Source organism: Sorex araneus, chromosome 6 (genome assembly GCF_027595985.1).
Source record: "Sorex araneus isolate mSorAra2 chromosome 6, mSorAra2.pri, whole genome shotgun sequence".
NCBI lineage: Eukaryota > Metazoa > Chordata > Mammalia > Eulipotyphla > Soricidae > Sorex > Sorex araneus.
Window position 1 is genome coordinate 20,519,559 of NC_073307.1, and position 13,581 is coordinate 20,533,139.

General features: G+C 44.0%; 3 protein-coding genes and 1 pseudogene across 12 annotated transcripts in view; all 4 read right to left on the minus strand.

Annotated features, from left to right (window-relative positions):
- Positions 1-13,581, minus strand: part of LOC101554848 (protocadherin alpha-C2) — a 236,676-nt gene that overhangs the window by 129,332 nt on the left and 93,763 nt on the right. Inside the window, exon 1 of one of the 10 annotated variants that reach the window (XM_055144077.1) lies at positions 8,255-10,760. The exons of the other annotated variants lie outside the window; for them this stretch is intronic. Within the exon in view, the coding sequence (XP_055000052.1) occupies positions 8,255-10,636 (2,382 nt within the window). The 5' untranslated portion in view covers positions 10,637-10,760. Of the gene's footprint in view, positions 1-8,254; positions 10,761-13,581 lie in introns of those variants that run through there. 10 annotated transcript variants of the gene reach the window in all.
- The window catches only part of LOC105943052 (protocadherin alpha-1-like), a 210,956-nt gene that overhangs the window by 94,507 nt on the left and 102,868 nt on the right, over positions 1-13,581 (minus strand).
- The window catches only part of LOC101549903 (protocadherin alpha-4-like), a 176,337-nt pseudogene that overhangs the window by 94,506 nt on the left and 68,250 nt on the right, over positions 1-13,581 (minus strand).
- The window catches only part of LOC129406117 (protocadherin alpha-3-like), a 183,997-nt gene that overhangs the window by 94,504 nt on the left and 75,912 nt on the right, over positions 1-13,581 (minus strand).

The window sequence follows — 13,581 nt, forward strand, 5'->3', positions numbered from 1 at the left end:
GAGCAATTTATATATTTACACACATGCAAATTTATATAGAATTCATTTACATATTCTTCTGTATGCCGGCCATACAGGGCACTTGATAAATGTCTGCCAAATAATTTAATGAGTGAATGTTCAAAGTGCTGTGGAGTAAAGAGACTATCATTTACTGTTGGTGAGAATGTAAACTGTCCAGATGCATGGAGATTTCAAATACAAATTAAAATAGAATTATCATCTGAAGCAATTCCACTCCTAGTTATCAATCCAAAGAACATGAAACTCTAATTTGGGAAAAAAAACATATGTACCTATGCTCAGCCAAGATCTGGAACAACAGGTGAATAGGTAAATAAAATGTATATATATATATGTGTGTATATATATATATATATACACAGTGAAGTGTAAATTAGCTAAAAGCAGAGATGATATCTTGCCTTTTGCTAGATTCACATATGGAACTGGGCGAGTGGCAAATTAAGTAAAATAAGGAGAACGACAAATAACAAAGTATCTTATCTGTGCATAATTTTTAAAGAGAGAAACCAAAGAGACAACCCATGAAATGAGATTAGTAAAATGGGGGAAGTGGGCTGAAAGGACCCAACAGACCGTGGTGGAGAGGAGCTGGTACATCGGTGCTGGGCATAGGATTATGATGTGGAATTCCCCTAACATAGTAATAAAGACATATATAATATTTCTTAATGCCTAAAGTTCTCATAAAGGAAGATTTCTTGTAAAGGTAAGATAATAAATGTATTTTAACGATTAAGGAAACATTATGAAAATTATTAGTGGTATGAAAAACGCAAAAACAGAAATGATTAAAACCCTAATTCAATAACATTTTATATGATGTCAACGAAAACTAAAAATATTAGAAAACTCTGAGGAAGACGAATAGTTTTCTAGTGAACATCTGAAATTTAAAAAAACTCACGTCTTTCAAAAGTTCTGAAACGCCTTCTCTTTCATCAGTTCTCTCTGTAGAACTCAGTCCTGGAGGCAGGCTGGGGCTGAAGGCCATGAGGTCTGTCTTGGGCGGCCCCTCCCCCGAGCACACCCTCTGCCGCCTCTGCTGAGAGTGCGACCAGCTTCCCACCTCGCTCGGCAGCACCAGTGCCGGCTTCCCCGCCGCGCACGCCGCCTCGCGGGCCGGCGACGAGCAGCGCAGCGCCGTGTACAGCAGCAGCGTGAGCACCAGCAGGCTGGACACGGCGCAGATGGCCACGATCAGGTACACGTTCACGTCCACCAGCGCCGCGCCGCCGCCCGCCGCCGCCGCGCCCGCCAACGCCGCCCGCGACGACGCCTTGGGCGCCTGGCCACTCTCCACCAGCGACAGCAGCACGGTGGCCGTGGCCGTGAGCGCCGGCTCGCCGTGGTCCTTCACCAGCACCAGCAGGCGCTGGCGCGCCGCGTCCGCCTCGTCCAGGCCGCGCGTCGTGCTGATCTCGCCCGTGTACAGCCCCACGCGGAACGGGCTGCGCGCGCCGCCCGCCGCCGGCGCCAGCTCGTACGACAGCCACGCGTTGTAGCCCGAGTCGGCGTCCACGGCGCGCACCTTCGCCACCACGTGGCCCGCGCCCACCGAGCGCGCCACCAGCTCGCTGCGCGCGGCCCCCAGCACGCCCGCGCCCGCGCCCGTGGGCAGCAGCGCGGGCGCGTTGTCGTTGTCGTCCAGCACGAACACCTGCAGCGTCACGTTGCTGCCCAGCGGCGGCACGCCCGCGTCGCGCGCGCTCACCTGGAAGCGCAGCAGCTCCAGCTCCTCGTGGTCCAGGGGCTGCAGCGCGAACACCTTGCCGCTCTCCGCGTGCACCGACACGTAGCTCGACAGCAACCGCTCGCCCACGCGCCGCTCCACCAGCGAGTACGACACGCGCGCGTTTTCCTGCGCGTCAGCGTCGCGCGCAGATACCGTGAAGATGTGGCAGCCGGGCGCGTTGTTCTCCTTCACAAACACCGTGTACTCGGGCTGCGCAAATGCGGGTGCGTTGTCGTTCACGTCGGACACCTCCACAGCCACGCTGGCGGTGGCCCACAGCGGGGGCGAGCCCCCGTCGCGTGCGGTCACCACCACCTGGTAGTTGGACACACTCTCGCGGTCCAGTGCGCTGTCTAGCACCAGTGAATAGCGGTTCTTGTAGTTGGACACCAGCTTGAAGGGAACATTGGTTGTTACTGAGCAAGTCACCTGCGCATTAGCACCAGAGTCTCGATCAGACACACTGATGAGTGCAATAATGGTGCCTATGGGAGCATCTTCTCCAACTGGGAGCGACAGAGATGTGATGGTAACTTCTGGGGAGTTGTCGTTTATATCGAGTATTTCTACTAAAACAGTACAATGGCCCAGCATTGGAATATTCCCTTTGTCTACTGCTTCCACGGATATTTCATACAGTTTCTTCTCTTCGAAATCCAGTTTAGCTTTTGTTCTAATTTCTCCAGATTCGGTATTTATGACAAATGCAGATGACACTGTTGATGGTACAGGACTTCTAAAAGAGTAGATTATATCTCCATTTGCACCATCATCTGGGTCTGTGGCATTTAGCTTTATTACTAATGTACCAATAAATGAGTTCTCTGGTATCCTCATTTTATAAATAAACTGGTCAAATTCTGGGGCATTGTCATTCACATCCAGGACAGTGATCAGTAGCTCCATTGTGCCAGTCAACTCTGGTTTACCTCCATCACTGGCTGTCAATAACAAACTGTGTTCCCGACTTTCCTCTCTGTCCAAGGATTTCCTCAAAACAAGTGATAGTGCAGATGTTTGTTCGCGATTGTTTTGCGTGTCCAAAGCAAAATACTCGTTAGGATTTATTCTGTAGGTCAAGGCAGAGTTTACTCCAATATCTGCATCAGATGCGCCATCTAGTGGGAACCTAGTCTCCGGGGGTCTCGACTCTGGAATGATGATTCTTTTCTTACTTTCCGGGAACACCGGCGGGTTGTCATTAATGTCCTTCACCTCCACCTCCACATAGAAAACCTGCAGCGGCCGGTCCACGATCACCTCCAAGTGGAGGCTGCACTCCGCGCTCTGCCCGCACAGCTCCTCGCGGTCGATCCGAGAATTCACAAACAAAATGCCATTCTGCAGGTTTACCTCCAGCAGGTCTGCGCGGTCCTTGGACGCCACCCGGAACAGGCGCGGCACCAGCTCCGCCAGCTCCAGCCCCAGGTCCTGAGCGATGCGGCCCACGAATGTGCCGTGTTTGGCCTCTTCTGGGACCGAGTAGTGGAGCTGGCCGCTCCCTGCCTCCCAGGAAGCGAGGAGCAGAAGACAAAGCAACAGGAACCGGGTTCCTGGGCCGCTTTGCCCCCAAAATAGCATAGTACTTTCAAAAGGCTTCAGAGGTATCCTTAGCATATAAAGTACCTTACCTCAGGTGCTTCTTAAATTCCAAATTTATGACTGTCTATTGCGGAAGGATTCGCTAGAGATACCCACTAGTACCAGTTATTCTCTGGCCCAACCCGAGGCGCCTTCTTCCGGGAAACATCCTCAGTGAAGAGCGACACCATGCGCACGAATGTGGAAGTGTAAACAAGGCAACTTTTTCTGTTGATACTGGGTTTCTTCCTTGCATTTTTTCATTTTCCACTAAAAATATGTAACTGAACACTAAATTCTTATTTACAAAAATTTTCCCAAAATTTATTTATTCTTCCTAACAATGGGTGCTAGCTGAAAACCGGACAAGTTTTATTTGTCCACAAATTATTTTTACAACTTTTAAAACTTCCAACCGGACATGTTTTATTTGTCCACAAATTATTTTTACAACTTTTAAAACTTCCATGCAGAATATTTGAAGAGGGAGGATATTCTGAAATCTCTTTTGGAAATCACCTCTGATTAGGCCTAGCCTTGTATGTTTCAATGTAAACCACCTTCTCCAGTGTTTTGGTTTTTTGGGGTTTGTTTTGTTTTGCTGCTTTTGGGGTCACACCCGGCGATGCTCAGGGGTCATTCCTGGCTCTGCACTCAGGAATTACCCCTGGCCGTGTTCAGAGAACCATATGGGATGCTGGGAAGCGAACCCGGGTCGGCTGCGTGCAAGGTAAACACCCTACCCGCTGTGCTATCACTCCAGCCCCAGTGTTATTTTTAAGACCTGCTCACACTATAGTGATTAATTTCAAATGTAAACACAACCATCACATAAGAATAAAAAGATGAAGGTGGAAAATAATGCTCAGTGATATGTCAGTTTTGAAAGAAATACACTTTTTCTGTTACATATAAATTTATGTATTTATAAACTACCCCTAGACAAACTGAAATGCTTATATAATATTTGGGATTAAAGAAAATGCCCAATGTTCACAAGAGTTTTATTTTATTTTTTTGGTTTTTGGGTCACACCCGGCAATGCACAGGGGTTACTCCTCGCTCTGCACTCAGGAATCACTCCTGGCGGTGCTCAAAGGACCATATGGGATGCTGGGAATCGAACCCGGGTCGGCTGTGTGCAAGGCAAATGCCCTACCTGCTGTGCTATTGCTCCAGCCCCTCACAAGAGTTTTAAATGTGAGTGTGTGTGAGAGAGAGAGAAAACAAAAAATTATTGAGAGAGAGAATAAGCAATGATTTAAATTGGTTAAATATTGCAATGCTTAGTTTTGGATTTGAGATGGAGCAATAGTACAGCAGGTAGGGTGATTGCCTTGCATGCAGCCAACCCAGGTTTGATCTCTACTACCACATATGATTTCCCCCCCTCCCAGCCCACCAGGAGTGACCCCTGAGTGCAGAGCCAGGAGAACATTTGGGTGTATCCCCAACACAAGGCAGAACAAACAAATAGTCCTAGATTTTATCTAGATTTTTCTTTGCTTGTTTCTGTTTTTATTCTGGGCCACACCAGACTCTGCTATCAGACTACTTCCAGCCCATGGGACTCAGCAGATTGGTTAGGCACTAGAGAGCCAAGCTGGGGCTTCTGCATGCAAAGAATGTGCTCCAGTCCTCTGAGGCATCTACCCAGTCCCTGGATTCTCTCAGTATAAAAATACCTAATATCTGTATCCTATATAATTTCATTTACCACCAGTGGGTTAAACTTTAATCTTTCTTTCCTTGTATTATACCACCACAAGTCAATTTACCACATATACTGACTTTGAGTCTCTAAGCAATAACATGTAGGCACACTGTCACTGTCAGTGTCATCCCATTGCTCATCGATTTGTTCGAGCGGGCACCAGTAACGTCTCTCAATTGTGAGACTTATTTGTTACTGTTTTTGGCAAATCCAATACGCCACAGGTAGCTTGACGGGCTCTTTGAGAGGGGCGTGTGGGTGCAAACACGGGTCGGCCGCGTGAAAGGCGAATGCCCTACCATTGTTCTATCGCTCCAGCCAATGTAGGCACAAATGTTAATATATCTTTAGCAAATAGGGAAGGGAAAGAATCCTACTTTTATTTCTTGCTATAACCATTTTTACTGAACAACAAAGTTGTAAGGCAAAGAAATGTAACATAGCTTCAATAATTCCCACACCTGCTTAGTGCACAGTTACACAGGAAATAATAGTTGGATTATTTCCGCATCTTTGCTCCCCTGTAAAAAGTTGAATGAAGTAGGTGGTATTATCTCATTAATATGGATTTATATTTATAATTAAAATAGTTCCTTGAGTCTATCAGGCCCTACCTTGTCTCACCTTTCCACCTAACCTAGAGTATCTAGTCAACAATTCAATAGGCCCTTCCAGTTGCCCTAGAATCATCTACTTATTTCTTTCTCTTTTTATTTAGCTTACAACATACAACCTTACTATTCATTTCTCCATTCTTCCTATTGAACTCCTTAACGTAAAGCAGCCACTCAACCACAGAATAAAATATTCTCTACAAGTTTATTCTCACCTTTACCTTGACTGAGTTCTTTTTTTTTATTTATTTTTTTATTGAATCACCATGTTGAAAGTTACAAAGCTTTAAGGCTTAAGTCTCAGTTACATAATGCTCGAACACCCATCCCTCCACCAGTGCTTGTATTCCACCACCATTGATTGAGTTCTTAAATTAATTCTTCCCTTCTTTTCAGAGAGTTTTCCATATTCTCTTCCCTTTCATGTTGATTTCCAAACTCTTTGTCACCACCTGATTCTAAGATGATTTTTCCCAGAGAGGTAAGACATCATATAGGAACCCAGTGGTTACACTTTTATTTACATTTTCTATTTTTTAATTCCCTAAGGAAAAAAAATGGTATATACTTGATTTTGTTCCCAGGTACTAGAAAAAGTTTCAAACGCCTCTAACTAAAATGATATATGTACATAATTGTTTATATATGGATCGATATAATTTGTTTCTTGTGAAATTATAAGCCTATTTTATTTAACTAAGAATATTGATAGTATTGTCCCAGATTATTCAGTTGGGCCTTGATTGCAATTACAAGAATCCCTATATAACAAAAGAGGAAACAAAGGCAACAATGTGATCATGGATTCAGAGATTGAAGGGATATGGCCATAAGCCAAACAAAGCTAACAGCCATCAGGAGCTGGAAAAGTGGTAGATTTTCTCCTAGAGCCTCAGCAGTCAATAATTTAATTTTGGACTTCTGATTTCCAAAATTGTGAGAAAATAAAATGTTTTAAGCCACCCAAATTTCAGTAATTTATTATGGCAGCACCCATATTCTTCATTTAGATGTGTTGTTTTCCATTTGTCAGTCTCTTCTTTGGTTATTTCATCCTGTCAGGAATTAATATTTTCCCAAGCTAATTACTCCCAAATCCACATCTCTAAGCTCTTCTGAGTTTCACACCTATATTTCCAATCATGTGTTCTTACTAGAAACTTAACTAACATTTTATCCAATGTTTCTCTCCACTAAAAACACTAACCCACATAAAACATGTTTTTCCTACTTAATATGCATTTTAGGTCATGAAATGTCATCTTCAAGGTGATTAAAGTAAAAATGTCTGCCATCTGCTACTTTCATCTTTCTCTTATTTATATTGACGTACACTTATTTGGCTGCTTTGACTGCCAATGACTCTTATGTGTATTTAGTTTGATCCATTTTTATTGGTATAACTTAAGATTTCATTTTTGATACCAGAATTATTATAAAAGATTATTTACTAGGGCCAGAGAAATAGTACAGTAGGAGGGTGCTTCTCTTGCACGCAGCCAAACTTGGTTCAATCTCTGATGATATATATTGTCCCCCATGTACCACCAGAAGTGATCCCTGAATACAGAATCAGGAGTAAGTATTGAGCACTGCCAGGTGTGGCCCTCCCAAAACAGAGTATTTACTAGTTTTTCTACCTTGAAACTCTCCCTACATATCCTTCAAATGTACATTTATTAATAGAGTTTTGCTAATTTAATCATACTTCTTTCTCCATCTGTAATAATATCCAATTCAAATGCTATTTATTTTTTAAGACATCCATCAATGAACTACTTTCTAATTTCTAGATCTCATCTCTACTTATAAAATGTATGGAGAACAGTAAGAAAATTCTTACCTTAAATATTGAAATCTTGTTATGAAATCAATAGCATATATTACTAAAAGAGATTTAACATTTGTATTCCATATTCTAAAATTAAAAGCTAAATTGCAAAAGCTAAATACACAAAAAATTTAAAGCCTATATACTTTAAACTATCAATTAAAATATGTCATAAGTAGTTCATGATTATAGAATGGGTCAGAATGATGTATGTCAATATTATATTTTAAATATGTAGTATATTTTATAGGTATAAGGATAGCAGTCAATTCATTTGAACAAAGTTATTCAGTGTAAACTGTAAGGGTAAAATATTTAGTTTAAAAATCATTTCTTAATCTATTATAATACTTGGGACAAGGCGAATGTTTTAAATTAGAATGAGGATAAAAAGGCAAATCATAAGTATATGCATATGAAGAGAAGAAATACACTTAAGGATATCTGGGAACTAAATTGCTGCAAATAATCTGGAATATTAAGTTAAACCAGAACATTAACGTTCTAAAAAAAAGCAGACTGTTTTCTATAACGTAGTAATATTTTCCAAGGCAAATAAAAGATATAGTGGTTCTATTGTAACTCTGTATCTCATGTGCAAAATAGACAAACTTTTGCAACAAAATAGAAATGACAAAATCAAAAAAGAGAATTTTCGTTATAGAAAAGATGCATTACAAATAAAAGAGGTAAACGTAACAATAACCTAACAAGTTCTTTTACTTATATACGGTTTTTAATTACAAATTACTTACTTCAGTGGAAGAATTTTGGGAATCTTCTCCTGACTGTGGAAGGCAGGGGCTGAAGGCCATGAGGTCAGTCTTGGGCGGCCCCTCCCCCGAGCACACCCTCTGCCGCCTCTGCTGAGAGTGCGACCAGCTCCCCACCGCGCTCGGCAGCACCAGCGCGGGCTTCCCCGCCGCGCACGCCGCCTCGCGGGCCGGCGACGAGCAGCGCAGCGCCGTGTACAGCAGCAGCGTGAGCACCAGCAGGCTGGACACGGCGCAGATGGCCACGATCAGGTACACGTTCACGTCCACCAGCGCCGCGCCGCCGCCCGCCGCCGCCGCGCCCGCCAACGCCGCCCGCGACGACGCCTTGGGCGCCTGGCCGCTCTCCACCAGCGACAGCAGCACGGTGGCCGTGGCCGTGAGCGCCGGCTCGCCGTGGTCCTTCACCAGCACCAGCAGGCGCTGGCGCGCCGCGTCCGCCTCGTCCAGGCCGCGCGTCGTGCTGATCTCGCCCGTGTACAGCCCCACGCGGAACGGGCTGCGCGCGCCGCCCGCCGCCGGCGCCAGCTCGTACGACAGCCACGCGTTGTAGCCCGAGTCGGCGTCCACGGCGCGCACCTTCGCCACCACGTGGCCCGCGCCCACCGAGCGCGCCACCAGCTCGCTGCGCGCGGCCCCCAGCACGCCCGCGCCCGCGCCCGTGGGCAGCAGCGCGGGCACGTTGTCGTTGTCGTCCAGCACGAACACCTGCAGCGTCACGTTGCTGCCCAGCGGCGGCACGCCCGCGTCGCGCGCGCTCACCTGGAAGCGCAGCAGCTCCAGCTCCTCGTGGTCCAGGGGCTGCAGCGCGAACACCTTGCCGCTCTCCGCGTGCACCGACACGTAGCTCGACAGCAGCCGCTCGCCCACGCGTCGCTCCACCAGCGAGTACGACACGCGTGCGTTCTCCTGCGCGTCGGCGTCGCTCGCGGACACCGTGAAGATATGGTAGCCGGGCGCGTTGTTTTCCTTCACGAACACCGTGTACTCGGGCTGTGCGAATGTGGGCGCATTGTCGTTCACGTCGGACACCTCCACAGTCATGCTGGCGGTGGCCCACAGCGGGGGCGAGCCCCCGTCCCGCGCGGTCACCACCAGCTGGTAGCTGGACATGCTTTCGCGGTCTAACGTGTGGTCCAGTACCAGAGAATAGCGGTTCTTGAAGTTCGACACTAGCTTGAAGGGAACGTTGGGCGTTAGGGAGCAGGTGACTTGTCCATTGGCACTGGAGTCGCGGTCAGACACGCTGATTAGAGCGATGACCGTACCCACCTTGGCATCCTCACGAACCGGGAGCGACAGTGAAGTGACCATTACCTCAGGGGTATTGTCATTCAGGTCCAGAACTTCTACGAGGACTGTGCAATGACCTGCCATGGAAGGAATTCCTTTATCATTGGCTTGCACCTGAATTTCATACTCATTATTCTCCTCAAAATCCAGTTTCCCGTAAATTCTGATTTCACCTGTTTCTGAATTTATTGAAAACATACATTTTTCACTCACTGGCAAAACCATTCTGATTCCATAGGTAATTTCTCTATTCAGCCCTTCATCTGGATCAGAAGCATTTAGTTGAATTACTCTAGTGCCGTTTTGGACATTCTCCAACAGCACTGCCTTGTAAACAGGCTTCTCAAACTCTGGAGCATTGTCGTTCACATCCAGTATGGTTACTTGAATCTGAACAGATCCAGTTAACTCGGGTTTACCACCATCCACAGCAGTCAGTAATAATTGAAGTTCTGGCGTTTCCTCTCTATTCAATGTATTCTGAAGAACTAATTCAGGCAACACACTTTTATCGTTTTTCGATACAGTTTTAAGAGAAAAGTACTCATTTGGACTTAACCTATAGATCAGAAGAGAGTTTATGCTGATATCCGCATCAGAAGCGCCATCTAGAGGAAAATGAGAATCCAGAGGCGCAGATTCAGAAATAAGTACGTTTTGTTTTCCTTCTCTGAACACAGGCGGGTTATCGTTAATGTCCTTCACCTCCACCTCCACATAGAAAACCTGCAGCGGCCCGTCCACTATGACCTCCAGGTGGAGGCTGCACTCCGCGCTCCGCCCGCACAGCTCCTCGCGGTCGATCCGAGAATTCACAAACAAAATGCCATTCTGCAGGTTTACCTCCAGCAGGTCCGCGCGGTCCTTGGACGCCACCCGGAACAAGCGCGGCACCAGCTCCGCCAGCTCCAGCCCCAGGTCCTGGGCGATGCGGCCCACGAATGTGCCGTGTTTGGCTTCCTCGGGCACCGAGTAGTGGAGCTGGCCGCTCCCTGCCTCCCAGGATGCGAGGAGCAAAAGCAAGCGCAGCAGACACTGGCATCCCCAGCTTCCTCGCCAGTAAAACTTCATTGCAGGTGATATAAACACCGATGTGGGAGTATCACTCAAGTGAATTCTGGTCCTAGAATCTTTGGGGCAGCCTTTGATTTCTGTAAGTATGTATCCCGTAATTTTTACTCAGCATCCCAGTCAATATGGAGTTGATCCTAGTCTATGAATGGGCGGAATCTGAGCTTGGAGACAAAACGTTGCCTTTTCACATTTTTAGTGTATAGCGACATCATGTGACTGATCATGTAAGTACAAGAAATATCCTAAGGTTCTCTGGTTTTACTGTTCTTGGATACTTGAAATTGTTTTGTGTTGGGATATTTTTATGGATAATCAGTAGCACTGTAGCACCGTCGTCCCATTGTTCATCAATTTGCTTGAGCAGGCACCAGTAATGTTTCTATTGTGAGGCTTCTTGTTACTGTTTTTGGCATATTGAATATGCCACAGGTAGCTTGCCAGGCTCTGCAGTGCTGGTGGAATACTCTCGGTAGCTTGCTGGGCTCTCCAAGAGGGACAGAGAAATCGAACCCAGGTCGGCCGCGTGCAAGGCAAATGTCCTACCTACTGTGCTATTGCTCCAGTCCATGGATAATCAGTAAATGTCTATTTGATATATGTTAGTAACAAAAGAAAGGTACTTCTCTATATCATTATTTTAAAATAATTATAAAAATTATAACAAAATACTCATTTAAATATGTTAAATCAGAAGTTACTCTTTAGCCATCATGGAGAACAAAATTAAGAAACTATGCATCATCCCATTCTTACACAATCCAGTTTCATGAATTATCCTTTATGGCACTGTACAATAAAATTTTAAGAGAATGAGAATTTTAAAGAAATTCCTTATTTAGTAAATAAATGAATTAAATATTTCTATTAAAAATATTTCATTCACATAATAACTATCAATAGCTCTGGTGACTATTATAATACCTCATAAGTAAGAAAGATGTGATTGTTTTCTGATTATTGATGTGGTGACTTTTATGTCTATTAAATATTCAAATGATCTTTGGGTACACATTCTGCTAAGTTTATTCAAGAAGTAGTGTTTTCCTGGAAATTGTTCAGTAGACTATTCCAAATTTCACAAGGTTTTAAAGCATCAGTGGAGCACTAATATGAAATTTGTCTTGTGAAATATATTAAATCTCAATGTCTATGAAGACAAAATAATCTAAACTCCAATTAAATTTGATTTTCTTCTAAAACTTTCCCTTAATACCAGTAATGTTTATTCAAAAATATTCTTCTCCAGAGAAGCAAAGTTTGCTATAATGCAAAGAATTGAAAGATTTCTTATGATTTGAATCATTAATTCAAGACTAGTTTTAAGGAAAAGTAAAACATTAATAAATCACAGGTGCAAACAACTAAGTACAGAATTTATAATCCCACTAGAATTCAAGTCAGTATCTTTTTAGTGTATTTATTTTGGGGCCATACTCAGCAGAGTCTATAACTGAAATTTTTTAATTAAAATGATAATTTTATGGCATAAAATTAATGCTTAAGAATAACTATAAAAAACATTGAATTTTTTAATTAGTCCATATGTTTGTAATAATCTAAATTGTACATTGATTATTACAAACTTCAAATACATCTGTAAACGAATCAGTACATTTTAAAAACATTTCAGGATCTTTGTTACATTTCAATAATGGTGTGTCATTCACAGATAACACTCATTGAAGTATATGTAGATAAACTATATATCTTATGACTCACTGAGTCTGAAATTTTACTTTATATTCTAATCTGGTTGAATATTTTGGAGTGTGTCTACTCAATTAATATTCTGGTAAAACTTTCTGCCCTGAGGTTGAAATATAGACTTCATCATGGATTCCTCAAATTTTGTGCCAAATTGAATTCTGTGGACGTCCACTGCTATTTCAAAGGGTTATCTTCTACCATAGTACATGTAGTTAAGAGTCTGGAATCAGAAAGAATTACAGGTAAATAATCTTCACTAATTTCTTTGGATGGGATTATACCATGTAGAAACAAATTTAACCAAGACCAGAGATGAAGCACTTAAATGTAGAAACCTTAAAGTGATGAATAAATTTAATAACTGCCAATATGCAACACTCCAGTAAAGTCAAGGTTTTTCATTCTAAATGAATTGTTTAAGCAGGAGAGAAAGCCAACTAGCATATTTTTCAGATATTATAAACTATGCCTTGAGCATGGGTGTGGCTGGGTTCCAGAGGTCTTCAACTGCCAGGGCTCTGTTTGGGACGGAGAAGGAAACTCAACCCACCCCCTACAAGGGACCCTGGTGAAAAGGCCACACTCAAGGCCACTCTCCACAAGTTTGGAAGAGCCTCACGCATGAAGGAACCTGCAGACGAACCCAGATATTTGGAGCCCGGGCTGAGATCTTCAAGACTGCTCGAATCGGGACTAGCCTCTTCCACCCAGATTCCCCAATTTCCAGTAGCTAGACAGTCACACCCAGAAACTGCCCCTGGCACCGTGTAATCCCATCAATGGCCAACATTCATAGACTATAAAACCAAGCTCCCAGAAGTACCCAGCTTCGACATCTGATAACCTAGTTCTCTCTCTTAGAGAACCTGGCAAGCTACCAAGAGTTTACTGCCCGCACAGGGGAGAGCCTGGCAAGCTCCCTGTGGCATACTCATATGCCAAATGCAGTAACAAAGATGGGTCTCATTCCCCTGATCCTGAAGAGCCTCTAATGCAGCACCACTGGGAAGGTCGAGTAAAGAGAGACTGCTAAAATCTCAGGTCTAGGATGAATAGAGATGTTACTGGGCCCGTTCGAGCAAATCGATAATCAATGGGATGACAATGATACAGTGATACAGTGATAAGCTATTCCAGTAGAGAGTTTGGATGATTTGTTTAAGTAACATGCATAACTATATTTGCCTAGCTAACTATGGAAACATATCTGAAAGTGCATTTTAAGTATTTAGTCA